General features: G+C 37.0%; 1 protein-coding gene across 1 annotated transcript; it reads left to right on the plus strand.

The window, feature by feature from the left end:
• LOC121864667 (gamma-butyrobetaine dioxygenase-like) lies at positions 1-27,838 on the plus strand. Its single transcript, XM_042363814.1, has 11 exons — positions 1-99; positions 8,274-8,363; positions 8,803-8,942; positions 9,636-9,817; positions 10,503-10,698; positions 10,911-11,138; positions 11,609-11,739; positions 14,095-14,254; positions 14,884-15,014; positions 16,387-16,452; positions 23,809-27,838. Exons 2-11 carry the CDS (start codon positions 8,282-8,284, stop codon positions 23,825-23,827), a joined length of 1,335 nt encoding a protein of 444 aa, XP_042219748.1. The 5' UTR covers positions 1-99; positions 8,274-8,281; the 3' UTR covers positions 23,828-27,838.
• Positions 27,839-27,922: the final 84 nt, after the last annotated feature.

The following is a 27,922-nucleotide window of genomic DNA, read 5'->3' on the forward strand; positions in this document are numbered from 1 at the left end:
GGCCGGTATATAAGGGGCTGGAGCCAAGTTTGATCCATTGTGTGGCCAGCAATCCCCAATACACTACTTTGATCCATTACACTCAAGTTTACCTGCTGAGTAAGTGTGACGGCTGGTGCATATATTTATCCACAACTTACAGGTAAATAATAATTGTATGAAAATTGTTTATTGCGAAAAAATAAAAATATTTTGTGCAATTAAGAAGTGGTAAACTATGAATTGTGGATTATAATCAAATGTTTTATGTCGTGGAATGAAGAAAGCTAAGCGAAATACATTTGACGAGTGAGTGCTCTTAAGATTAACAGTGACTAACAAGCAACGGGATAACCAAGTGACATTCCAACGCTAATTATAATAATTCAGTAAAATTGTCACACAGGCTTATAATTGGATAAGCATGACGTTTCAAGTGTCTGCAACGATAACTGCATTTTAAATCTTTGTTATATTTTGGGCTCGAGGTTGAGGGTGAAGGAAATTAATAGTTAACGTGCGATATCCTACTTGTGTGTGTGTGTGTGTGTGGGTGTTTTTTATTATTTTTTTAATTGGGTTTATTAATGACGAAATTAGACATCCAAGTAGGTGACCAAATGTTTCTGCCTCTAATACTGTATTGGTTATAATTACCTTCATTTCCTCACGTGAAATAGGCTACATGTTTCCGACTAGTTTTGTATTGAAGACTATTCCCATACGTCGGAAAAAAAACCCGCAATTTTTATCATTTTTTTTTCCTGGACAGATATCAACGTCTATTCGCAACATTCTCCCGACTTTATTTTGTGTTTGATATGTTAACAAAACTTATAAACACACGAACCCTTTCAGAGACAACTATTTGATATGATTTATGTGGAATAAGATCACTTAACTTCGCGATGATGCAATGTTTTTAGTTAGGGTAGGTAGGTTAAGTTGGTTCATCTTTTATCGCATACGGTTGAAACATCGAAAGTTAGAAGCAACAAGTGTCACAATTCCCACCTGCTGTTTCTCGATTACAGGTGCAGGATTTGCATGTGTACCGCTGTAGCCTTACCTCTTTCCCCCCACACATACAGTATTGACAAACCCGCAAAATGCCTATATTACTGTCTTACACGCCGATGTGAATCCTTTGAACTCAGGAGCTATAGTAAGAAACATTATAATATACTCATGGGACGGTAGAAGAGGCGGGGAGTAATATCTACATAGGTAATAACTGCAAACCCCCGCGTTTTATTGATCTGCATGGTACTTGTATGGCCAAAAGACTCATAGTAAAAAGTCTCCTAAATTGCGTATATAAGCCACCATTAATTTTGATGAGTTAGTTTTTAAACGTCAAGAAAATAATGGTATGACAAGAAATTGTTCAGTCACAAGTAAACATTATCTTTAACAAATGGAAAGCTGATTTTTTTAATAATTGTGCAGACTCTCTAAGACATGCACACTGGAAGCTCGTGATAGATCAGTAGTTCAGCATCATCCGGTTACCGAGGTTTCAGATCAACCAGATGTAAATTATTAACTGGTAACTATGAACAGGAGAAGGAAGCGTCAGGTCAAGGCTGCTGTGCTTTTAGTTTAAACTGAACTTTTATTTATCATATTTTTGTTAACTCCACACACACACACACACACACACTTGAACACGTCCTGTGTGAAGATAGAACCTTTTAGGGACAGGTCCAAGCACACTGTGTGTGAAATGGCAAAACACTTCATCTCTAATGGCAAGATAGCCGACATATTAAGATTGTATCCACTTTTTTCACTTAGTAGCTATAACAGCTCCCATGTATAGAACCAAACCACAATGTGCTTGAATACCTCTCACGCAAATGTGAATAACAAAGTGTGCGGCCAGATATATTGCCTCACACTCCTGTACTCAGGCAGTTGCGAATAAATTACCCTTTATGTATAGAACTAAACAAAGAATTTATTTTAAATACTGTGTAACATTCAGTGCCATAATAACCAGACCATGGGGTTAATTATTCTGACCCTTTGTAAACTATACTCTGTAATCCTTTTGCGCTACCGCTCACAGGAGGAGTATGGAGTGCACAATAAACTAGCCGCTGTAAGTGGCAAAATAAAAGAAAACAAAATTGGGAACGTCGAGGTGTACCCAGTGTGTGGCAACACCACTACCACCTCGTGACCTCCACATTAGTAAGGTTCGGGGCCCGGGCAACCTGACAACCTGACAACCCATGACCCTTCAGGCTTTTACGCTCTTAATGCACGAGTCAAAATCTGAGCTACCATTCTCCTTCATTGCACAAGTCAAAGAAGGCAAGCATGAACTCTGCATGCTTCCCTTTTGGAGTTTGGACACTGTAAACTCTTTGGCGCCTCGCCTTGCACAGGACCTCCCCTTCCTACGTTCCCCTGTCTACAATTTTAAGTAATGATGAAGTCATGTTTTCTTTTCTTACCGCAAAGTGAAGGATGGCTGTCCGCCGTGCGGTGAGCCAGGGGGAAAGAGCAGCCACACTTAATTCCCTCTTCTTGGGTGTTGGACACTTCCCGTCCCTGTCGCATATCTTTCTTGTTTCTCATTCGTTGTGACGGGTTAATAATGATAATTACTTAACTGGAACAAGATTGGCTACCGAATTTGGCTACCGAATTCATGGCACAACCTCTTAAATGATGAAGATGGGTAAATACGTAATATACAGGTGTTGAATCTTTGTCTCGAGACATAAATAAGTAGATACAACTATAAAGATTGACAAATGTCCGTGCACAGTACCCCAGGTCGGTGATGTGCCTCGGGTGGGGCACGAACCACTTGCATTACTCACGGAGGTGTTAAGTAACATGCATTAAACTCAAGCGGCCACGGGGGTGTGACAAATAGACCTAAAGCCCCAAAAATATCAGTTTATCACAATTTCACTTGATTAAATATTACTCTGTGCTGGAAATTAGAAAGTCTGAAGACGACAGTGTCCATTGACCTTCACAAGAATGTGTACGTGTTGACTTGAGTCAAGTCAACACGTACACATTCTACAGTCAAGTCACTTGACTGTAGAATGAGTTTTTAAAGGATGGAGCCTCCAGGGTGTAGCTTACCCTAGTGAAGGTCAGTGAGGTCCCAGGTATCCAGTGATAACGGCCCTTGAGACCCAACAACCAGCGATGTGTTAATCCGTCTACAATAGGAAGGCCTGGGACCACACCTCACTCGTATAACACCATCTGTGAGGGAATTACTACACCACGTCAGGCCCCTCATAACACCATATGTGAAGGAGTTACTACACCACGTGAGGCCCCTCATAACACCATCTGTGAAGGAATTACTACACGTGAGGCCCCGCATAACACCATCTGTGAGGGAATTACTACACCACGCCAGGTCCCTCATAACACCATCTGAGGGAACTACTACACCACGTGAGTTCCTCCTGACACCATCTGGGAGGGAGTTACTACACTACGTGTTTGCTGTTCAACACCTACATTAATCTGTATGTTCCTTTACCTTTCTCTAATGAAGGCTGTTGTTAAACCACCAATGTATGTAATAAGTCATTTATGTCCAATGTATATTTTCAGCCTTCGGGCTGCAGAACTTTTTCAATAAACCGTTAATTATTATTATTATTATTATTACAAGACGCCGGGTGAATAATACTCGTATTTACCACACATAAACACACACACGTTTTTTCTTTCCTCTATATATATATATATATATATATATATATATATATATATATATATATATATATATATATATATATATATATATATATATATATATATATATATATATATATATATATATATATATATATATCGATAAAATCACACGGGAAAAGGGAAACAACGGAGCACTTTAGCTTTCGTCTTTATTCAAGACGAAAGCTCATGTATATTGGACGACACACACACACAAACATCTCTCTCTGGAACTCCGTGTCCTAGTTATGTTATAAGAGGTAAGCACTTCACGTTATCAGGTGAGGGTTATCGTGGCATCATCATAAGTGCGCATGTGCTGTAAGTGGTGGCTCTGTAACACATGTCTTCACTCTGGTAATATCTGTTTGACATTCATTATAATTTCGTGTTGCCATATCTGAACATTAAAAAAAGAGGACGTTCCCGAAGACATCCTGCTCCCCGCTTGGCACACACTTTGGCGGTATGTAACCTTGATGCAGCCGTGACCGTTTTATGCTTTGGAAAAGTACAACAAATCGTAAGCACTAGATGTGGCACCAAGCGACAAACCCACAACAAAGACACTAAGATCAAACACTGTCACTGCAGGTTAAGGACTGGCCAACCACCGGTCACCGTCATAGTTGTCAACACACGTAAATAATATAGTGAAAGTGGCTAGATTATGGTTGAAAATTGCTAAAATGCCTTAAATGCAGGACAAGAAAAACAAATGCTAGTGTAAAAAAAGCCATAAGAAAAAAATGGTATACTTTCAATATTTAATTTTTTACTGTTATAGCACTAAATACAAACAAAATTATAATAATGCATGTGGCTGAAGAACACGGAAAAGCAGTACAAGGCACTACAGGCTAGTCCAAAAACTGCTCGCAGCTAAGTTGACAACACCGTACAGGCGTACGGTACACGTGACTTATCAGCTGACGAAAACTGAACGAGATATCTACGGTTTCCACCTCCCCTCTCTCACAGTCTCTCTCTCTCTCTCTCGTCATTACAGTTTCATGTTTCTTTCCGTGGAGAAAATGATGGAAGCTGAAATTCCGGACTTTTGTAGAATTTTAAAAATTATTCTGGATGAAGATTTCGAGACATAAATGGAGGACATGTCCGGGAAAATATGGACGTATGACAACCCTATTATAATTATACATGTTGCATGGTTACCCAGCTCGTCCTAATCTATGTGTGTACTATCATGTGTGCAGATGTATATACTGGAGCGCGTGTTTGTGCGCACAGTACTTACAGTACGTAATTATGCAAGAGCGCGAGCTCCGCATCCTGCTCAGATTCCGTGAGGTTGATGACTTTGTAGTGGATTTCTCCCCTACAAACGCTGTTTGTCGCTGAGTAGCCGACCCCACCAATTCCCCAGTGTATGCCTCGTGGTCTAGGTCAACCAGCGCCGCCATACATCACGGAGCGGGGGTCAACTACTAAGCCACGCCTAGCCCCCGCTATTTAAGACCTGACCTCGTGGTGACCTGTCTCTTTTCTACCTACACCAACCAGCCAGCAACACACCTCCTCCACCGCTGCCTGGCGGCCCTCGCTCCTCCTCCCCCTAGCATCGCGACCCACAAGCTGGTCCTCCTCTGAGCATCCTCACCAACCAGCTCTCTCTACATCGCGCTTGTAACCATGCTGCCTTCCCAGCACCAAGCTGCATTGTACATCCAATACAACATGTATATAGAGAGCACATTGTGAGTTTCCTTTCTCCATCCCATCCTGAGTGTGAACCAAACATCCTGAACCCCACAAATGGTGACTCCCGGAGATTCGCACTCACACAGGATGGAGTAGAAACAGATCACGCTCCCAGTCTTCAAGCAACATGGAAGACTGGCTTATCCACCAAGAAGCAGCTCTCATTGGCTCTACAACTACTGTCTCTACACTGCAGGTTAGACGCCCTAGAGCAGCACTGTTTCTCTAAGCAGACACCAGCTCCTCTTCCTGCCCCAAGCACCACGTCCTACCGACCCCAGCACACCCGTCCTGCCTCAGACGCCGCCCCCGGCCCAGCAGTAACCCCTGCCGCCCCTGATGCGGCCCCTGCTCCTGACGCGGACTAACACACCCGTCCTGCCTCAGATGCCGACCCCGGCCCAGCAGTCCCCCCTGCCGCTTCTCCTGACGCGGCCCCTGTTCCTGAGTGCGGACCCACACACCCCTCTTTTCTCCCTCAGGTACTCCCTGCTAATGTCCTGCACCCTGCTGCTGTCGTGGACCCAGCTGCTGTCACGAGCCCTCATCCGCTTCTGCTGACGCAGCCCCTATTCCTGACCCAGGCCCACACACCCCAGCAGGCGCATCTGACGACTCTGTACCTGCCGTGAGGGAAGCACAACATTCATCGCCTCCACACACCCTTTTTCTCCCTCTTTACTCCCACAGATATTGTGTATCTAGACAGTTGTGTCCAGCGACCGGCTCATCCACGCCATCGCCGTTGTCTCACATGAGGCATGCACCGCCCGTTCTGCCTCACGTGTGCTAAGCAACCCTGCAGACAACAAGTCTCCTACACCGCCTGGAGGGAAGGGGGAGTATTGTAGTGGATTTCTCCCCTACAAATGCTGTTTGTCGCTGAGTAGCCGACCCCACCAATTCCCCAGTGTATGCCTCGTGGTCTAGGTCAACCAGCGCCGTCATACATCACGGAGCGGGGGTCAACTACTAAGCCACGCCTACCCCCCGCTATTTAAGACCTGACCTCGTGGTGACCTGTCTCTTTTCTACCTACACCAACCAGCCAGCAACACCACCTCCTCCACCGCTGCCTGGCGGCCCTCGCTCCTCCACCGCCTGCCTGGCGGTCCTCGCTCCCGCCGGCGAGCATGGCGACCCACAAGCTGTCCTTCTCTGAGCGTCCTCACCAACCAGCTCTCTCTACATCACGCTTGTAACCATGCTGCCTTCCCAGCACCAAGCTGCATTGTACATCCAATACAACATGTATATAGAGAGCACATCGTGAGTTTCCTTTCTCCATCCCATCCTGAGTGTGAACCAAACATCCTGAACCCCACAACTTTGTAGGGCGTTTATGTGTCAAGGAAAGTGTTAGTGCCATTGGCACAATCAGTGGTAAAGCCTAAATATTAATACCATGGTAACTTTAAAACGCCTGAATTTATAAGAAAGTTCAGGTATGATGGAAAAATATAATGCAAATGTTCCTAACACGGTTTTATGGTTTGTTTCACACTGATTCTTAGGCTAATGCAGTACTGTGAATTACAAACGCCTTCTATAGACACAAACTGTACAGGTACTAAAACAGTTCCTAAATGGGTACTGCACCAACATTGAACCCCTTACACTACTGTAAATAACAAACAGTTAAAATTTATTTCGGAAGCAAGAAATCAAAATTAATTGCTGGTACTGTACAGGGTATTGGAAATGTTTACACAACAGTACTGTACTGTATTGATTTATTCCATTTTGGTTGCTCTTTAAATTTGTTGATACATGAAATTCGGTTATCAGTAAAACTCAGGTACTATACCTTTGTTCACAGCATAATTTCCCACAGCATGTAGTATGGTAGCACCAAGGTAAGAAGGGTTAGCTTAAGTCCTAGGCTTTGAAATAAGTGGAAACAGAAAATAATAGTCACACTGCTTCTTTCTGAGTTCTGTGTTCAGTATGTATCCAAACATTCAAAACTGGGCTAAGGTAAAACTTGTTGGCCGTCCTACTTCAGTTACATCCTAATATGGCAGAAGTTGTGCAATGTCTGTGATGCCTAATCATAGAGCAATAAAAACAGTGGGTTCTGCTGTCATAACCACCCTGAATCCAAGGTTCTACCGGTCACTTTTCTCCAAAGCCAGTGTGACCCCCCCCCCCCCCCAAAAAAAAAAAAAAAAACACTGGGCCTCCCTCACCTCACCCTAACTGAAACCTTGGATGGCAAAGAAACAATGGTAAAGTTACCTGGGCAGTTTGGGCACCTATAACAAAAACAAAAGCCGACTGTTTATGTATTACATAGTTATTTATTTAAACAAATTAAAACCGAAAGATGAGAAAGTGACTGAGGAGTGTATAACCCATTGTTTTATCAGTCATAGATACTATATGTATACGTACTGCATTGGTGAATCGTGTTATAATCACAATACACCTTCTTTGTAGAGTACTGTTCTGGCATATCTAAATTTATATACTGTAGCCATGTACCAGTAATTAATTACTGTATGATCATATTTTCAGATCTAATCATACAGCAATGGTATGAATGCCCAATATGCCTTTATATCACCACAATTACTGTCATTGTGAATCTCTGTATGTACAGGTATATTGTTGACAGGAAAATTGTCCCCCAAGCCAATCCCTCTCTTATACATGTTCCTTTGGAAAAACAAAGAAAAAATTCATTACTTTAGAGAAATATTTTCATCATAGCCCCATTAAAAATCCTGAATCACTGAGAAAATTTTTATCACTTATTCTTATTATTATAACCTTATTATTTACGATTACCTTATCATTATTGCATTTTTATTCTTTTTGTGGATGGTTAAGCATCAGACTCTCATTTCCAGAGCAAAAAATGTCTTTGAGGTGGTCAACAGTGTTAGTGCGTCGAGTGGCAGTGCCTCTGCTGCAAACCTCACGTGCCATCCACACCAGAGGTCAGGTTCACTTCAGATATATAGTACAGTATCTCTTAAATGCCAGTCTGTCTTTCTGTGATGATAGTCATTTTGGTTAATTATGTATATAAAGGTACAGATATCTGGATTTCTGTAAGTAGAAAGCAATGTTTTCAAAGTCAAGTGAACTAGGGCTCATTGCTGTTAAGAATGCCCTTTGTGGTGGTCAAGCTCTGGGATTGGCTGTCGGGAACCTACTGGTCCCCTAGTCAAACCCAAGTACGTACTGTACTGTAATTTATTTTTAAAGTTCCTGATATTGTCCTTTATCTGCATATACAGTTTGTACTTAATAAAAATACTGTGGTCAAAGATTTAAAAGATTAGTTTTAAGTCAGAGAATGTACAGTATGTACAGTATATTGATCATATCTAAGGGAAGATCTGCCTAATGAAACTGTGTGTGTATTGTACTTAGGAAAATCCACCGTGGTACCAGCAGCATTGCGGTCTGATGTTGCGCCAACTCCAGTTATTACCTCTGTGCTGCCTGCTCACCATCTCACCACCAAAGTTATTTTTGACACCCATACCACAGCTGACTTCAAGTACATCTGGGTACGTCCACAAATGACAATGTTTGTATAAAATTACAAGTACAGGTGCTCCTCTACTTAAGAACGTTCAACTTATTGTGGATGAGACTGGATTATTTTGAAGAAAATTCCAGAAGAACAAACATTACCTGAGAGGAGAAGAGTGAGCCAGGTTTTAAGGCTTTATTAAAGGGTATAGCTGTACTAAATAGCCGTAATCTTTTCATTTTTTACAATATGTTTGGTATCTACAAGAGTAAAGTTGGACTTACAAACAAGCCTCAGGAACGTAACTTGTTCGTAAGTAGAGGAGCACCTGTACAGTATAGAATATCTCTCTTCTTTTGACAATACAGTGCAGGTACTCTATTGTATGTGCTTCCATGTAATAATATTCAAAGTTAATACTGCAACTCCATTAAGCAATACCTTTCTGTCCCCTCAATGACAATACAGTAATGTAGTTCTAATGCATTTCTTTCCTCTTTGATAAATTAGTATTCTACAGTTTTAAGAAAATCCTTGCAGCACATAGTCAATGCTCATACTGTACAGTACATGCAAATACTGTAACAGCTTCCTTCCTGATAGATTGAGTATGGTTCATTTTTGGTATTCTAGTTCCACTTTTCCAGACTTTGGTAAACCAATTATGTGTACATGTAAACCCAATTTGTGGGCAGCTAATACCATCACTGTGGTGTTCTATCTTCAGCTACGTGACAATTGCCAGTGCGCCACGTGTGTGGATCCCACCACCAAACAGAAGTTGGTGGACTCTCCAGTTCTAAATCTGAATATCAAGCCACGTTCTCTCACCATTAATAATGCAGGCAAACTGGAGATCACGTGGTCTGAGGAAGGAGAACTTCACAAATCTGAATATGACCCAGCATGGTACTTATTACTGTACTTTTGGCTACTGGTATATATTCTAAGGTTTCCATGATTTAATGGGCAGTGTACTACAGTATAGTGGTCCAGTGCATGGTTTAAAAATGTATTTTAGTTTACATTCTATATTTTCAAGAGGTAGGCTCTCAGTTAACCTGGCAAAATGGCACTTATCATGGTGCGTATAGTCTATAGTTTGACTAACCAGGTTCTCGGACTGTACTGTAGACAGTAGAAAAGACTGGGGGCTGTCACTTAACAAAGCACATACATATTACACTGTCAGTGCGTTCATAGTACACATGAATCTACAATTCTTCTTAGCTCTGACGAAGGGAGCACAATGTGCATAAAGTAAAAACATTAGCTTTAGTGTCTGATGTTAAAATCCCGTTTTTTTTTATATTATATTTGGCTAACCCACGCAGGCGTGGAAAATGGCTGTAAAATGATGACAATGAAGATGTTTACTCTGTTATGCAGTATTTCTCTCGAATTTTGTAACTTTTAAAATTTTTTAATACTGTACTCTACTCTAATTGACTGCAGTACAGTATTTCAGCATTACAACAATTCATTGACAAATAGTGAACATCCTAACATCACAAGTGAAGTTAGCTAAAATGTGATTAGTGCTTGCTCTGTAAGATCTAGTCAAACAGTAACCTGCATTTATCATTTTTTACAGGCTGTTCAAGTATGGCCAGTCCTTCATGCATAACAATTTTGCCAGCGACAATATTGACGTTGAACTACTGACTCGAAGACCAGAATTTGAGTTGTGGGATCGGACAACTATTTGGTCCAAGTTCCCTGAGATGTCATATAATGAGATGATGGAGAGTGAGAGTGGACTTAAACAGTGGCTGGATCTATTCTACAAGGTAAACTTAATGATATATAATGAATATTTATCAATATACTGTACAGGATACTCTTCATCAAACTATCTTGGCATTTATTAATGAATAATCTCAAATTAATTTAATATGGAGATGGATCTGATTTGAGAAATCTCTCATTCTTTTGGAACATGCTGGATATATTTGATATTATCTATGGTTGTTATAACACATTAATACCATTAATTTTCAAGTATGGTGTGGCAGTTCTGCGTGGAGTGCCAATTAAAAAAGATGCAATTGTTGACGTGGTTAAGCGATTTGCCTATGTGAAGGAGACCCAGTACGGCCATACTTTTGACGTTATCAACAAGCCAGTTAAAGGTTCCCACCTGGCATACACTGGGGTTGCCCTGGCTCACCACACGGACATGAACTACAGGGAGAAAAGCCCTGGTATGCAGCTGCTTCACTGTCTCAAGGTATTATACTGACTATAAAATGAGTGTTACAACTCTAATTTATTTATAATTATTTCAACTATCTCTGGGTCTTACTGTTGAAGAGAAACAACCTATCAGTTAGAAAGAATGCTACAGAATCTAAGAGATGATCTTGATTCCAAACATTGCGTGTCATAGCAAGTGAGGGCTTGCATGAGGGGAACTGGCCAATGAGAATGAGTTACTTACCTGGTAAGTGAAAACCATAATAACCTCATTGCTATATTTATGAGTCTCTTGTAAGACTACAATTTAATATTGAAATTACAGATGTGATGGTGTTATAGATTATTATTTTGTGAAAATTATGTACTGTATGTGTTTTAATTTAGTTTTGGATAACTAAGTATAATAAAAATACATTTGGACAGAAAATAAGTCATGAAAATTACATGACCATCTTAATTTGCGGTACTGTACTCAGTAAGTATATATTCTCCCAACAACAGGCCAACGATCCAAATAATTCTGACTCTGACCCTGGTGGTCGTTCTTTCTTCGCTGATGGATTCCAAATTGCTAGATGGGTGGAGGAGAATGAACCTGCAGCATATCATGTCCTCACCTCCACACCAATCAGGTAATTCTTCATCCAGTCAGTTGTTCCTCATTCAGCTTAACCCCTTCACTATGGGATGTCACTTTTAGTATCCTATTCGGCTAACGCTAGACAATTTTATTCAGCACAGAGAGACAAGGGGTTAATAAATACCGTATATACTCGTCTATAACTCCCCCTCGTTTATAGGTCGACCCTGGTTTTTTGACCAAGAAATCGTTAATTTACGATATTCCTCGTTTATAGTTCGACCCACGTTTTTGAGGGTAATGGAACAACAAAACCTTCACTAAAAACGGTCTACGTCCTATAAACTGAGGCTCGCCGTGCATGAAACACGAGTGCCGAAGGTAAATTGTTTACCATTTATTATTACGACACTTTACACTGAAACGCAGGTAGTTTCAACAAAAATATTGTATATTTCCATTCAAGTATTTATTCAAGTCAATTAGGAGGGAATATTATTGTAATACAACAGTTTTTAACTAAACCATTCGAAAAGCGAATACGGTAACATCTTTTGAACGAAAGAAAGCGAAAGTCATTGCTTTCGTCACGATTTTATCCCACTTTCCACTGTAATACGTACGTAATTTCAGCAAAAATATTACATTTCCGTGAGTGTATTATATCAAGCACAGTATGAATAGAATATCATTGTAATATAACAGAATTTTAACCGAAAACACTTAAAAAAACGAGTAACATCTCAAGAACAGAAGCTTAGGTAAAGTCTTTTGTTTTCGTCATGTATTTTATCCTATTTTACATTGAAATACATCACGTTTCAGCAAAACTACTATTTATTTCCGAGAATATATTCGTTCAGGCGCAGTTTAGGTAAAATATACGTGTGATGTAATAGTTTTTTAACTGAAAACGATTCGAAAAACACGTACCCTCTAGCCCTGTTCAAGGAGAGGACTGGGAGAAGCTGTTTGGTGCTGCAGACGATGACAAGGAAAATGATTTTGATGGATTTTAATGAAAATATTCAGAAATATGGTATCGTAGTATTTATTCAAGTCAATTAGGATAAAATATTATCGTAATACAACAGTTTTTTAACTGAAAACCATTCGAAAAGCGATTACGGTAACATCTTTTGAACGAAAGAAAGCGAAAGTCATTGTTTTCGTCACGATTGTATCCCACTTTCCACTGTAATACGTACGTCATTTCAGCAAAAATATTACATTTCCGTGAATGCATTATATCAAGCACAGTATGAATAGAATTCCATTGCAATATAACAGTATTTTAACCAAAAACTATTAAAAAAACGAGTAACTTCTCTTGAACATCGGAAGGTTAGGTAAAATCTTTTGTTTTCGTCATGTATTTTATCCTATTTTACATTAAAATACATCACGTTTCAGCAAAACTACTATTTATTTCCAAGAATATATTCATTCAGGCGCAGTTAAGGTAAAATATACATGTGATGTAACAGTTTTTTAACTGAAAACGATTCGAAAAACTTGTGTATCGTCTAGCTGATACAGCTGGTGATGCGTCATGCGTCGTTGTAAACAATAGGAGGTTGAAGTAGATTACCGGGTATTATATTAAGTGTGAAATATCGAAAAGGTTTTTAATACCAGTATTTTTTGTAGATCAATGAGAACTGTGATACCGTATATGATATGATAGGTTAGCCTGTGCTAAGAACTTCAACATAGACTACTGAAAGCACGTTGTAAGGTAATTTAGCCTATTGTAAGTTGGTGAGCTTCATTTACTGAAGGAACTGCACAACTTTTCATTACTAATTGGTACATATTTTACGTTTCCATTGTTTATTGGCAGTAAATGGTAAATATTTTTCATGTCTGAAGCTAAAAGTTGCTCCTCGCCCTTCCCATCATGCACGGGTTCAACCTAACAAAACTATTACGCATGTATAGGACGACCCCCAATTTTTTGCCTAAAAATTTGGTCTTAAAAACTCGAACTATACACGAGTATATATGGTACTGTAGTTCCTTACCTAACAGTTAAATACTCAATTAGTAAGTACTGTACACTTGTACACTAGGCTAATTCCTTAGCCATCAAGTAGTTCCATAGTGAACAAGTAGTTCCTTTACCAGCATGTAATTTTTCATATAGCAAGAAGTTCCACACACACATGGAATTTCCTCATGCCTTATGTAGGAAACTCAATATCCACAAGGCTGCAAATATTTAACAGTAATGTCATGTTATACATTAATTTTAACTGAAAACTTTAGAATAACCTTAGTAAAATACCTACAATGAACTTTTACTATCAGAACAACAAAGAAAACAGTAAATAAAGAGCAATACAGTACTGTACTGTACTTATACTGATGTTAGAAACTCATTTGCCAAAATTTCTTTCTTATTTAGATTTTCCATCATGAATGAAGGTCGTCAGTATTCAGCACTGTGGCCCATCCTGTGCACAAACCGTGAAGGGGACGTAACAGAGGTCCATTACAACAACCGGACAATGAAGCCCCTTCAGGCACCCACACATGTTGTCACACCATTCTACCATGCATACAAGGTAAGAGAATGGTCCAAATTCAGGTAGAAGTTATATAAATGCTGTACAGGATTTGAGTAACTGAAAAATGTGGTAATTTCCTTTGTGTCCAGTGTATGTTGGGTGCATAGGTGATATTATATTTAATTGCTTACAAAAATATATCACAGATACTCTATGTTCAGTGCTATTGCAGGTACTTTAAAAATAATAATCAGGTATATTAGAGTCCGGGTAAAATCTTAAACATAAACTTTTAAGAAATGGTTAAAGTAATTCATGGGAAATTGTTTGACCTTTATAGTTAAATAATGACTTCCTGTAGTACACCACTGAAATGACCTTGTACGTGAAGATCTGGATAGTGCAGTGATTGTTTACAGTAAGTTACAAAGCTGCTAATTATGAGAATGTAAAACTAGTCATTAGAATAAAAATACATAATATATACAGTACAGGTGATATCAGTATTAAAGATCTTACATTTCAGTTAATAAATAATCTGTTTTGACTTTATGGGTTGGTCCTTACAGAAGAAATCCTGTTAATTATTTGCCTGACATAATAGATGAGTATAATTTTAGATAAGAAGTAATGTAGAAGTAATATACAGTACGTGATTCTGGATGACTGGTGATGGTTTTCTTCAGTTGTTCTCAGACAAGCTGCGTGACCCAGCATCATGTCTGGAGTTTAACATGGTTCCAGGTGATCTTGTGGCCTTCAACAATCGACGAGTTCTTCATGGTCGAACTGCTTTTGATGCCACCAAGGTTGACAGGTGTGGGAATTTGTTTCAGTAATTCTACTTAAATATATATATATTTTTTTTAAACTTAAACCCATTCGGACAGGTGGTCTGTTCTCTGTTACTCTGTTTTGAACTTTATTGCCCAGTGTTTATACAAGGGGAAACTGGAGTACCAGAAGAAAACCTATGATGTTTGTTAAGGGTCTCACTGGATAACACCCTTCCCACATATGTCCCGGGCCAGGATTTGAACCCATGGCATAATGGTGAAAGACATAAGTGTTACTGCTGAAACACCAACTACAGAACACAAGACCTTCCAGGCCACCCTATCTTTATATACAGTAGTTCTACAGTATTGTCCTCTTTCAAAAAAGTTATCTCCTTTAAAAATCATTGTTTCGAGAAAAAACACATACTGTACTGTACTGTAAATCTAATTACTGTAATGGAATTTTAAAGGTGATGACAATTTAGAATATGAAAATTGAGTATACTGTAGTAGTAAAAGGGTTTATGTCACTGTTAAGTGATAAACATACTGTATTAGCTTATAGAAGTACAGGGATTTCTCATAATAACTTACATGTTTTAACACTTTTTCTTTACATTTGATCTCCCCTGTATTATTGCATTTGGTTTCCCTCTTGTACTGTATTACACCTGGTCTCCCTGTAGCATTACATTAGTTTGGTTTTGCAGTACTCTTCCATACTGCCTTTCTGTTCTATTACATTTGGTCTGCTAGTAGCTCTTCACTTGGCCTCTCCTGTGCTACACATTTTTATCTCATTGGTGTGGAGTAGTTCCATCACATTTACAAGAAACTGCAATGAATCAGTTTAACCTTAATTTACTTTGAGAGAAAACAAGTGAAGCTAGACTATCACTGCCTGAGTGCATCAAAAATTTTAATTTTGTCAAGTTGATTTATCAATGAATCATCCATCTCCATTTATGTTTCCACTTTCATATTCTATCATTATTCCTTTATTTTGACATATTATACATAATAAAAAATTTTATGGTTTGTTCATCCAATTCACAGCTACGTACTTTCTACCAATCTTGAACGGTTTCATTACAGTATAAATCTTTTTCACTCCAATCACTTCACTTATGTTCTCAAAGTCCATACCATCTCAGTACAGTATATGCAACATCTATACATCTTTCTGTGGACCTGGTTATGCCTTACACACTTTCAGTCTTGACCTGATCAGTTGTCTTGTTTTCTATTATATTATGCTGGTGAGTTATGAATTTCAACTCTTCTTATATGTAACTCATTAGTACATGACAAGTTTACATCTTTATAAACACACCAGTTGTCATAATATTGAGCCCTTATTATTTATATTACATACCAATAAATATTCTAATTTCTTCTTTATTTCAACAGGCATCTACAAGGTTGTTATGTCGATATTGATGAAGCTTTCTCCAAATACGACAGCTTGCGGGCTAAGTAAGTTAGATCCATTTTTTGGAAGTACTGTACTGTATAACTTAAGACAAAATTGGTAAGTGGCAGAATAACTTTTTCTTTTCACTTTTCCTACCGCTGCCTCATTGGTATTAGAAAAATACTACAGTAAAGAAGATATTCTAAAGAATTTAATATTGTTATTTCACTATTCATTTACAGAAATCAAGATCTAAAACTTATATAATAGCCCGCCATTTGTCTTATAAGTACATTTGGTATATACTGATTAAGGAATACAAATTTTTTAACATTGAGATACAGTGGCCCCTCGGTTAACGAACTCAATCCGTTCCAGAAGGTCGTTCGTTAACCGAAACGTTCGTTAACCGAAACCATTGTTTCAATGGGTTTTTGGGTAATTGGTTCCAGCTCACCGAAAATTTCCTAAATTCAACAAAAATGGTAGAAAAGTTCACTTACTTTGAGGTGTGTATGTAGAAGGCTCCTGGATGATGATGATGATGATGGGATTTAGAATGGGGGTGGAGGAGAAGGAAGAAGAGAAGGCATTGGGGTGGAAGAGAAGTCACCCCATGGTGCCATTTCACCCATAAAATTTTAGCTCTCTGGTTTAATTCAAGATTATTTTCTTTAAATCAACGCTGCACTGCATTATATATTGTCAATATATAAAATATATTTCAAAATGACCAATAATTTGCTTGGAAACACAGAAAAAAAGCGTTTAGTTGAAGAGAGTCTCAAGCAAGATGTTACCTCCAGTGAAAACAGAGAGAGACTGACGCCTGTTTGCTGTGTTAAGAGGCTGGATGCCGCGCATTAAACTAGTCACTTTACCTTCAATTTTGTTCAATAATTGTTAAAATGACTAAAAAATTGAATATTAAACTTTTAAAATTATTGAATAGTATAAACTTCTTGATATTTACAAAAATAGTAAGGAATTTAAGCCCTAGAACCGATTAATGTATTGGCGGACTGATACTAAAGCTGGTTGCCCGGTCAGTGCAAGCGAAAACATGTTGAGGTCGGTTCGTAAGAAGTTCGTTAAGCGAATTTTTTTTCGTTAACCGAATTGAAGATCCTTATGGAAGGCAGTTCGTTAATCGAAATTACGTTAACCGAGGTGTTCGTTAAACGAGGGGTCACTGTATAGAACAGAAGATGAATTTTGTTTCTCCTTACCCAAAACAATACAGGAATAATATACAGTACTGTTGTACAGTACTGGTAAGCTATGAGCCCTGGGCTGCTGCCCCGTCTGCCCTCGTCTTAATTCAGCTGTGGATAACAACTGTACTTAACTACCATACATAATCTATTACAGGTGAAATGAAAGAAGCCATTACAATATGTATACATTATTCTCTTAATCACTGTATAGTAATTATGCCCTTCCTAAATGATATAAGAGTACCATAGAATTGCAATTTCTCCATTTTATGAAGAATCAATTTAACAGAATGAATTTGGTTCCAATCCATTTTGTTAAAATGGAATTTTGCTGTACTGTATGTAGTATTATTGAAATTTTAGTTATTGGAAGAGAGAGTAAATCAGGTCAGAACTTATGATTATCAGGTGTAATGTGATATAGTATCTTACCAATACTGTACACTGTCTATTAGGATGATGCTTTACTGAATGTAGAAGGTAATACAGGTACTGACATTAATATATTCATTGTAAACAAACATGTGGTAAATGAGAATTGGTTTGGTTGTTAGAAAAGATTCAGTGTCAATTATACTTTACTAAAGCTTATGTGGATTCATGAGGTCTGTGATAAAGTCTTAAGCAGTTACCGTAGCTTATTAAGACTAAACTACTCAGGGTAAATTTACACAAAGTACAGTATTATATATTCTTGTAAGTTAACAGTACAGTACAGTACATGTATATACAGTAAATCCCATTGAGGAATAATATGCGATTCTCTTGGGTTCAAAACCGACCTATTCTCTGCTCCAATTTAAAATGCCACCTAATGGTAATTCCAACATATTTGTCCTTTCCTACAAGCAAATTATTGAGACATTGGTATGTTTTTCATATGTTTCAGGAAGTGATCTGCCCAGCCAAGAAGTTTCTCCTCAAGTCCTCGTCAAGTGGAAAGATCTCAGCCATTTTATCACCCCACATCCATTAAATATGACATTAACTTCAAAATGGAACAATATACAATTGAAGTAATCAAAACAAAGCACAGTATATATTCAGATAAAAATTAAAACTGAACAGATACACAGATTCCATTTTTTAGTTTTTGCCACTAAATAAACTGAGGTCATATCTGCTTGATGTCTGTCTGTTTATTCTGTGTATTTAGACGAAGAAAGATTATAATTAATAAGTTCAGATTCATAAAGGAGAAAACCACTGGATATAATTATACAGTACTACTGTATTTAAAATCTAAACTAAGTGTCATCATTTTATATATATATATATATATATATATATATATATATATATATATATATATATATATATATATATATATATATATATATATATATATATATATATATATATATATATATATATATATATATATATATATATATATATATATATATATATATATATATATATATATATATATATATATATATATATATATATATATATATATATATATATATATATATATATATATATATATATACAATTTACCCGCCTAACGGTTTCACTTAACGCGTTTTACATATACGCGGTGCCTTGCCAAAGCTGAACTTTCACTTAACGCGGATTTTTTCCACATATACGCGGTGAGTGTCCGAGACGCTATTTTTAGATTTGCCCCACCCGCCACCCTGCCTGACTGCCTGTTTTAGCTCATAAAATTCATACAAATTACCAGGCCAGAATATAATTTACATTGCTGGAATTCTTATAATTTGGTGATCATTTTGAATATAAACATCATATATTTTGCTTTAAACTTACAATTTTTAGATAAAAATTTTTCTCTAGGTAACTATGGTATCTTTTGTGCAAAATATATGACATTTATATTCAAAATATTCCTGGTCTTACAAGGAATCCAGCAATGTCAATTATATTATCCTAACTTTAGTTTGAGGTATTATTTATTAAAATTTAGTGGTTATCCCACACATCTCCTTGGGACGGTTGGTGGGGGGTGGGGGGGAGGGAGGGACCAACCGACCATCTGTTACCCTGTGAAGAATTATTATTTTTTTTTATTAACTGAAGATATTTGTTTTAGCTCATAAAATTCATACAAATTACCCGGTCAGAATATAATTTACATTGCTGGAATTCTTATAATTTGGTGATCATTTTGAATATAAACATCATATATTTTGCTTTAAACTTACAATTTTTAGATAAAAATTTTTCTCTAGGTAACTATGGTATCTTTTGTGCAAAATATATGACATTTATATTCAAAATATTCCTGGTCTTACAAGGAATCCAGCAATGTCAATTATATTATCCTAACTTTAATCTGAGGTATTATTTAATACTAAATGTTAAAAACTCTGGAAGGGAGGATTGGTGGGGGGTGGGGGGGAGGGTTGGGACTGACCGCGCGGTTGGAAGAGGGGGGGAGGCAAGGTGGGGTACTTTGATTGACAGATAGTGTCGTGAAGATTATTTTTTTTTTATTAACTGAAGATATTTGTTTTAGCTCATAAAATTCATACAAATTACCCGGTCAGAATATAATTTACATTGCTGGAATTCTTATAATTTGGTGATCATTTTGAATATAAACATCATATATTTTGCTTTAAACTTACAATTTTTAGATAAAAATTTTTCTCTAGGTAACTATGTTATCTTTTGTGCAAAATATATGACATTTATATTCAAAATATTCCTGGTCTTACAAGGAATCCAGCAATGTCAATTATATTTTCCTAACTTTAGTTTGAGGTTATCCCACACATCTCCTTGGGACGGTTGGTGGGGGGTGGGGGGGGGAGGGAGGGACCGACCGACCATCTGTTAGCCGGCTGTGTAGTGTGAGAGGGGGAGGGAGTTGAGTCCATTATTTGAATGGACATTAACTTGGCGACTGTATTTCTCTATTTCTCTTAAGTATTAATTGTGTGCATGTACCATCATAAAATTAAGATGTTATTTTTACTACAACATAGGTATGTGCCTTCAAAAAGTGGAGTTTGGGGGTCGGGCCGGTTTCTATTGGAATTAATCCCATATGTTCTGTTGTTCACTTAACGCGGATTTCACTTAACGCGGGACCCTCTGGGTTCAATTGACCACGTTAAGTGGGGTACAACGTATATATATATATATATATACACCCCGTACAGTGGAGTCTGCATTTACGCGGTCAATTGAACCCGTGGAGGCCCGTGTAAAACGAGAAATGCGTAAATGAAATAACAGAACATATGGGATTAATTGAAATAAGAGACTGGGCCGACCCCCCAAACTCCACTTTTTCTGACACAATACATACCTTGTATTCAAAATAACATCTTAATTTTATGATGGTATGCACACACAATTAATAATTAAGAGAAATATCAATAATATAGGGTTTTTTAACACTAACGTTAGTAGAAAAGATGGCTGGGCACACGGGGATGGGAGGTTGGTTCCGAGGCAGAGGGCAGATTATTGGCCCTCACCTGTATCACTTGTATCAATTGTATCACTATCCACCACAGAGGCTTGCAGGGCCTCTTTGTCAAACCCCTCAAAGTCCATATCCTCACTATCTCTATCACTGACTTGGGCTGGCTGTGGTGGGTGGCAGGTGAAGAACTCGGTAATGTTTTGATGACTGGGCGACCTTGTGTGCACCCTGCCCGCGCTGCTTCCCGCGTAAATGACCAAATTTACCGCATAATTAAAGCATTTCATTCTGGCAAGGCACCGCGTAAATGACCAAACGCGTAAATGCAGACTCCAATATATATATATATATATATATATATATATATATATATATATATATATATATATATATATATATATATATATATATATATATATATATATATATATATATATATATATATATATATATATACTGATAACCACAAGGAAAGAAGAAAACACGAAGTTCCCAAGCGCTTTCGTGTAATTCACATCTTCAGGGGTGGGTACAGACTAAGGAGCAGTACAAAACAAGGTGTATATATACAGAGGAGGGTGAGATCAGGTCCACAATGGTCAGGTATTAGGTAATGACCCTACTAATCTTTAAATAGCACCGCAACAGTCGGTAGTCAGGTCAGAGGGTAAGGTGACCCAACCTTCTCATCTGGTTACAAATCTTCTTAATTACAAAATTGTCCAGTTTGTACATGCCATTACTCAAATTCACGTTGAATGCTTCGGTATGTTTAATGAGACTAGATTCTACGATGTTCCTACTGTCAATTGAATTACAAGGTAATATTGAGGAGGCATTATCCCAGTCAATGCAATGCTTATTATCCCTAAATGAACAAACAGAGCATTGGATTCCTGGCCTGTCCTAACACTATATTTATGTTGTTTAAGTCTAGTTACAAGATCTTTACCTGTCTGGCCTAAGTAAAACATATTACATTCCTTGCAAGGAACTTTATAAATGCAACCAATTGTGTTGTTGGGGGAGTTCTCGATTATCATTTGTTTAACAGTGCATGAGTTTTTAAATGCCACATTGACGTTCCAGGTTTTTAGTTGTAAAGGAATTTGAGAGAAATTTTTGTGAAATGGTAATACTTAGAGATTCTTATGGTCATGGGTGGGCTTGGGATTAGTTCTATATAAAGATTTCTTAGTAATGTTCAGGCATTTGTCTATGAAAGACCTAGGGTATTTAAGGTTTGAGCCAATATTATAGATATATTTATATTCCTCATCAATGAATTCCGGGCTGCAAATTCTCAAAGCACGTAAAAACATTGTTGAAAATACTGACTGTTTGACTCTATTATGGTGGGCAGAATAATAATTAATGTATGAACACACATTAGTAGGTTTTCTATAAATACTGAACTTAAAAGTGTTACCTATTCTGTGTATCAGACAGTCTAGGAATGGCAATTTACAGTCATGCTCTAATTCCACAGTGAATTTGATCGAGGGAGCTAAGTTGTTAAGTTGTGGCAGGAAAGTTTTTAGGTCCTCATTACATGGCCAGAGACATAATACATCATCAACACATCTAAACCAGACTGCTGAAGGTGGTAAAATATTACTTAATAGTTTCTTTTTAAAGAATTCCATATATAGGTTGCTTAATACAGGTGAGTGGATTACCCATTGACAATGGGTAATCCACTCTCACCCGTATTAAGTGGTGAGGCGGTGAGCTGTAACTGTGTTGCAGACTCGCCAGCCAGGCAGCTCATCAGTGCTTCCTCTCCCAATGTGACGTCAAGGCACACACACGTTTCTAAGTCAGCTGGGTGACTGCTCGACTGAACTGTGTCGCGTCAGCCAGAATGGTTTGAGTATGGAAGGAGCTATTTTGGGGGGGGGTGGGGGGGGCATAAAACATGTGCTATTGTTAATTTATGATATTCTATGGATCAATTTTATTGCTTATTATAGCAATTTTTGTATATTTTTTATTTAAGGAATTTGAAATTTCTTAGTACAGTATTAAGGTCACGTTTTGCTCACTAAATCATATAACAATAAACCAAATCGTTCATATAGAAGTTTGGTGTTCATAAATCAACTGTTTAACTTTAAAACCGTCCGTAACAAACTTGTTTATTATTATTATTAGGGAGAGTATGCATACTCAGTGTTTACCACCCTCCGTGCTTTGCTGTCATCCCTCGTTTAGTGATAATTTTGCTTACAGTTAGGTTTTTCAGGAACACAACCCTATCGTTAAACGGTGGATACCTATACAGTACTGCATTGCACAAGAATCATGATTTTTTAATATATTAGTGGTGTGCTATATTATTATGTATAATACAACTATGGAAAAAATTTAATTGCCATGAAAGATATTTAATAATATTTTGCCTTTTGTATGATTATCTGATCAGTATTGATTTTGTATAAAGATTATTATCCAAGCAAATTTAATGTAAAGTTTTCATGAGATACTGCAAGTATAGCTTGACAGTCATATCAGTTTTATTGCTCTATTTGTTATCACAGTACAGTACATTAATATTTTATAATTGATCTTCTTTCAAAGACATTTTGAAAGGTTATTTTCCTTATCAGTATCATTTACTCTAGATTAAAAATTCACAAAATGCAAAATATTGTCATCAAGACCATCCTCTCTGACCATCTTCTTCACTCATAAACCATCGCAGCTTTTTCCAGCTTCAATTTTTTCCAGATTTTCTGACAGTTTTGCATGTTTAGTTTGTATGATTTTTATTAATTTTGTTTTCCTTCTCTCCATAGATTCCAGCACAAAATGTGATGTGATGATGGAAGAGAAGGTTGTGTAGCCTGAAGCATAGCTACAAAGTGATGGTGGACTTCAATGGCACTTGCTAGTTGATATACCCTCAAAAGTTCTCATAGCAGGTAAATGCTTTGATTATATAAAATTAACATTTATTTATCTATTATTATTAATCTTCTATCATTTCTGTGTGGAGTGGATCATTTAAGATGCATAAACCTTTAAAATGTGGAAGACAAAAGTATAAAATTAAACAGAATGGCATGAAGCATCAAAATGAAAGTACTGTACACCCACAAAAACACACCATTTCATATCCTCATCTAGGATATACTACATTACCTTCACATGTATTTGCAATACTTCATATCAATTCTCTATAAATTGTATAAGTATTTGTCAGGTACGTCTAAGCTAACACAAAAATATAATTTTCAATCAGATAAGTTTTCGCCATAGGTCACATATTTATTCCATTGTCAAACATAGATGTGATGAATACTTTCATTATGTCACTGCATTAGATCACTGCTGAAATGATCCGTTTAGGTACATGATCAATGCAGTGATTGGAGGATTTGAATTGAAATACAGTATATAAATAGAACAGGTCATACATACTGTATACATGGTTATTCCAATGATGGCAAAGACTCTTGGTTCTACATCATGTCAAATGAAATAATTGTATAGTACAGTATTTAAAAAATTAAATGTTAAGTCTGATTTCATTTAAATAGTGCAAAGGCTAACCCATGCAAACGTGGAAAATGGCTGTAAAATGGTGATGATGATAATTGTTAGTGCCATATTTAAGTCTTTCAGAGATTCTAAGGATTTCTAAATAAAATACAGATGGACCTCCGAGACCCTGAGTTCTGAAGTTTTAAAACTCTACAATTCAAATGATTTATGGTCAAGACACAAGACCTTAAATTTCAATACTCATATCCTCCAAAATTCGGTAATTTCTTTATGTAAATATCATAAGACAGTAAATCAAATATACAGTACAGTGCACTCATCTTTCATTTTGCTTATTTTTATAATTTTTTGTACATTGTTTATTTGAAGTTAAATGTTGCATGTATTCATGTTATACTGTACTTACCGGTATATTTTATACACTTTATACATAACTTGTTTGCTTAATTCAATTTGAAAAAAAAAATAATTAAATTATTAAAAAAAAATGGAAAGGGTCGTCACAAGTCGATCTGAATTTTAGAAGTCTTTGCTCTAATTAGAATGTTTACCAAGGACTCCATGACTCATTTGTTAGCATCCTGGACTCCTGACCCTTGATACAAGGGTTCAGTTGTGTGATTAGACAGGGTTGTTATTAATCCTGTTATGGTAGGTTCCACCAGTCACATCACTGTCTCACCATGGGGTAAAGACCCCACAAATGGCAAACAGGATGTTAGTTTTATACTTAATAGCTATGTAGTACAGTCCATTCTCCTATAACGCGTTATATAAAAATTGAATTGTAATAGCGCAATAGAAAACATAAAGGTGAAGGAGGGTGGGGAACAAAAATTATGAAATAATTCTTAGTGGATTATGACTCTCTTAAATGCTTTTAATGATAAAACCTTTTTAAGTTAAAACTTTTTGACCATAAGAAATGAAAAGAAACTTATAAAACATTTTAAGACTCAACACAAGAAAAGAAGGTTGAGAATAGTAGTGGAATCAGTCTGACGACGGAGTTTTTGTTCAAAAGTAATGGCTTTGCTTTTATCTCATTTCACTTTCACTACCAGAATGCTTCACACCCTTGCCACTCATCAAAATTAGTAGCAATAAAGTTGATGGAAAGGTAAAGTACATCTGCAATAACAACTGTGATGCATATGGAAGATAAACAAAGACTGAAGTGCATGGGCAGTATCCCGAGGCAGCTGTGTAACCACTTATTCCTACACAGCTACATTTACTCGATCGATACAGGAATACCCCGCTTTTCACAACTCTGTTTATTCGGAAATATCTGTATAATTTTAATACCCCTATTCGATATTCGCAAAGTGAACCCCACTTATTCGCAAAGAAAAATTACAACACACTCCAATAATATTTCAATCCATGCGGGCTAGTCGTAGCTCCTATATTCTGCTCAAGCTGTGTGAGTACAGCGATTAGTGATGTGTTTTTGTTGTGTATTCATATGCAGGGCCACGAGAGCATCTGTTTTGATCTATTGCATTGTGTGGTAGTGTACTGTATTGCAAGAATTATTCGTAATACCTCCCAAGCGCCTATCTTCCGCTTCTGCTGCGAAGAGGCCTCGTGTGTCTGTGACCTTGGATGTTAAATTAGACAACATAAAGCATCATGGGAAAGGTGAGGGCATGAGTCAAATTGGACGTGTGCCAGGGTTAGCCCATTTGACCATGCATTCCATTGTGAAAAGTGCTCCTAAAATTAAGGAGATGGCTCGATCTGCCTTGCCCGAGTGTACCTGTACAGTATGTCAAAAGCTGTGGTGAAAGTTGCTGGCTGGGAATGCATTCCCCCTATTTATATTAACTATTATGGGGAAAATTGCCCTAATATTCATAAACTTGTTATTTGCAATTACCTCTAAGAATGCATCCTTTGAGTTAACCAGGTTATTCCTGTATGTAATTCACATCTGCGTTGTAAAAAATGGTTTCGCGAATACATTCATTGCATTATTCCTAAACCACGTTATAAAAACACGCGTTATAGGAGAACAGACTTATACTGTATGTATATATTTATTATACTGAAGCATATCAAATGCTCATGTAATCATTTTATACAAAGTAAATGGTACATTACTCATTTATGTATAAAAAAAATAATCTTAAGGGAGAGATATCTAGTTTTTACATTTAAAAAATCCTTTAACATTCTGTATTGTGAAAAAAAAAAAATCAAGACATTGTCATTGAGACAGTGTTTCTTTCAAACACTACTAGTTAAACACTTGTTATTTGGTAACATGAGCACCAATAAATTCTCAGCTTAAATTTGTCTTATAGTTAATGACAGAACTTAAGAGAACTTTTACAAGATTTAAAAGTGACCTCTTAAGATTTTTTACTATGTAATACAGTATAAATCATAATAAGTGTGAATGATGGTATGAAGAGTATAAATATTCAACACAGGAAGATAAAGAGATACCAAAATGAACCAATGCAATTGTAATATTCCTAAGTCTACTGTATGAATAAATTTTATATATTTATTATTTTATAAGGTTTGCAGATAATTGGAGAGACTAAATGTTAAGCGTTTAGTGTAAGGAACTTCATAAATATCTCTACTGTACAAACAGTCCCCGAGTTATGACCGTCCGCTTTACAATTATCCGCATTTACGAACAGGGGGAACCCAATACATTCATCGCAAAAATTTGTAATCAAAATCCCATTTTTTACATTATTTTCATTATTGTATATTGTTTAATATCACTTTATTTACAGTATTTACATTATTTGTTATGTAAGGGATATTACTGGTTTTTTGTATGGGCAGGGTTGTGCTTTAACCGAGCTAAAACTATAGAATTAACATTATTCTGACTTGCGAACAAATCGACTTACGATCAGGGTCCAGGAACGTATCCCTGTCGTATGCCGGGGACTGCTTGTACAGGTACAGTACGCCCGGATAATACGGAGATTTTTATTTTGCGGTCCTCTATTATTTGCGGATGACACCCTGGATGTACTCAAGAATGTCTAAGGGTAGTTTTAAAGTTGCTGGCATTTTCGCGGCCATGACAGGGAGCTATTCGTTCTAGAGACAGTAATTTCCTATACCTGTATTGTATATATGTGTGAGTGTGTGTGTGTAGATACACACACACACGCACAAAACACATGCAAATAAATAATAATGGGAGAATCCTCTTACAAATAATCAGCAATTTTTTTATTAAAATGTGAAGTTTAACCTCAAGTCCACTCCGTGCTTTATTAATAACAAAGCACAGAGTGGGTTTGAGGGTATTCGACTTTTTTATTTAAATTTTTTTTTATTAATTATTTGTGAGAGGATTTTCCCATTATTATTTATTTGTATGTGTTTAGTGTGTGTGTGTGTCTACACACACACACATGTATACAATAC

The sequence above is a fragment of the Homarus americanus genome, unplaced genomic scaffold, assembly GCF_018991925.1.
Source record: "Homarus americanus isolate GMGI-L3 unplaced genomic scaffold, GMGI_Hamer_2.0 scaffold57965, whole genome shotgun sequence".
Taxonomy (NCBI): domain Eukaryota; kingdom Metazoa; phylum Arthropoda; class Malacostraca; order Decapoda; family Nephropidae; genus Homarus; species Homarus americanus.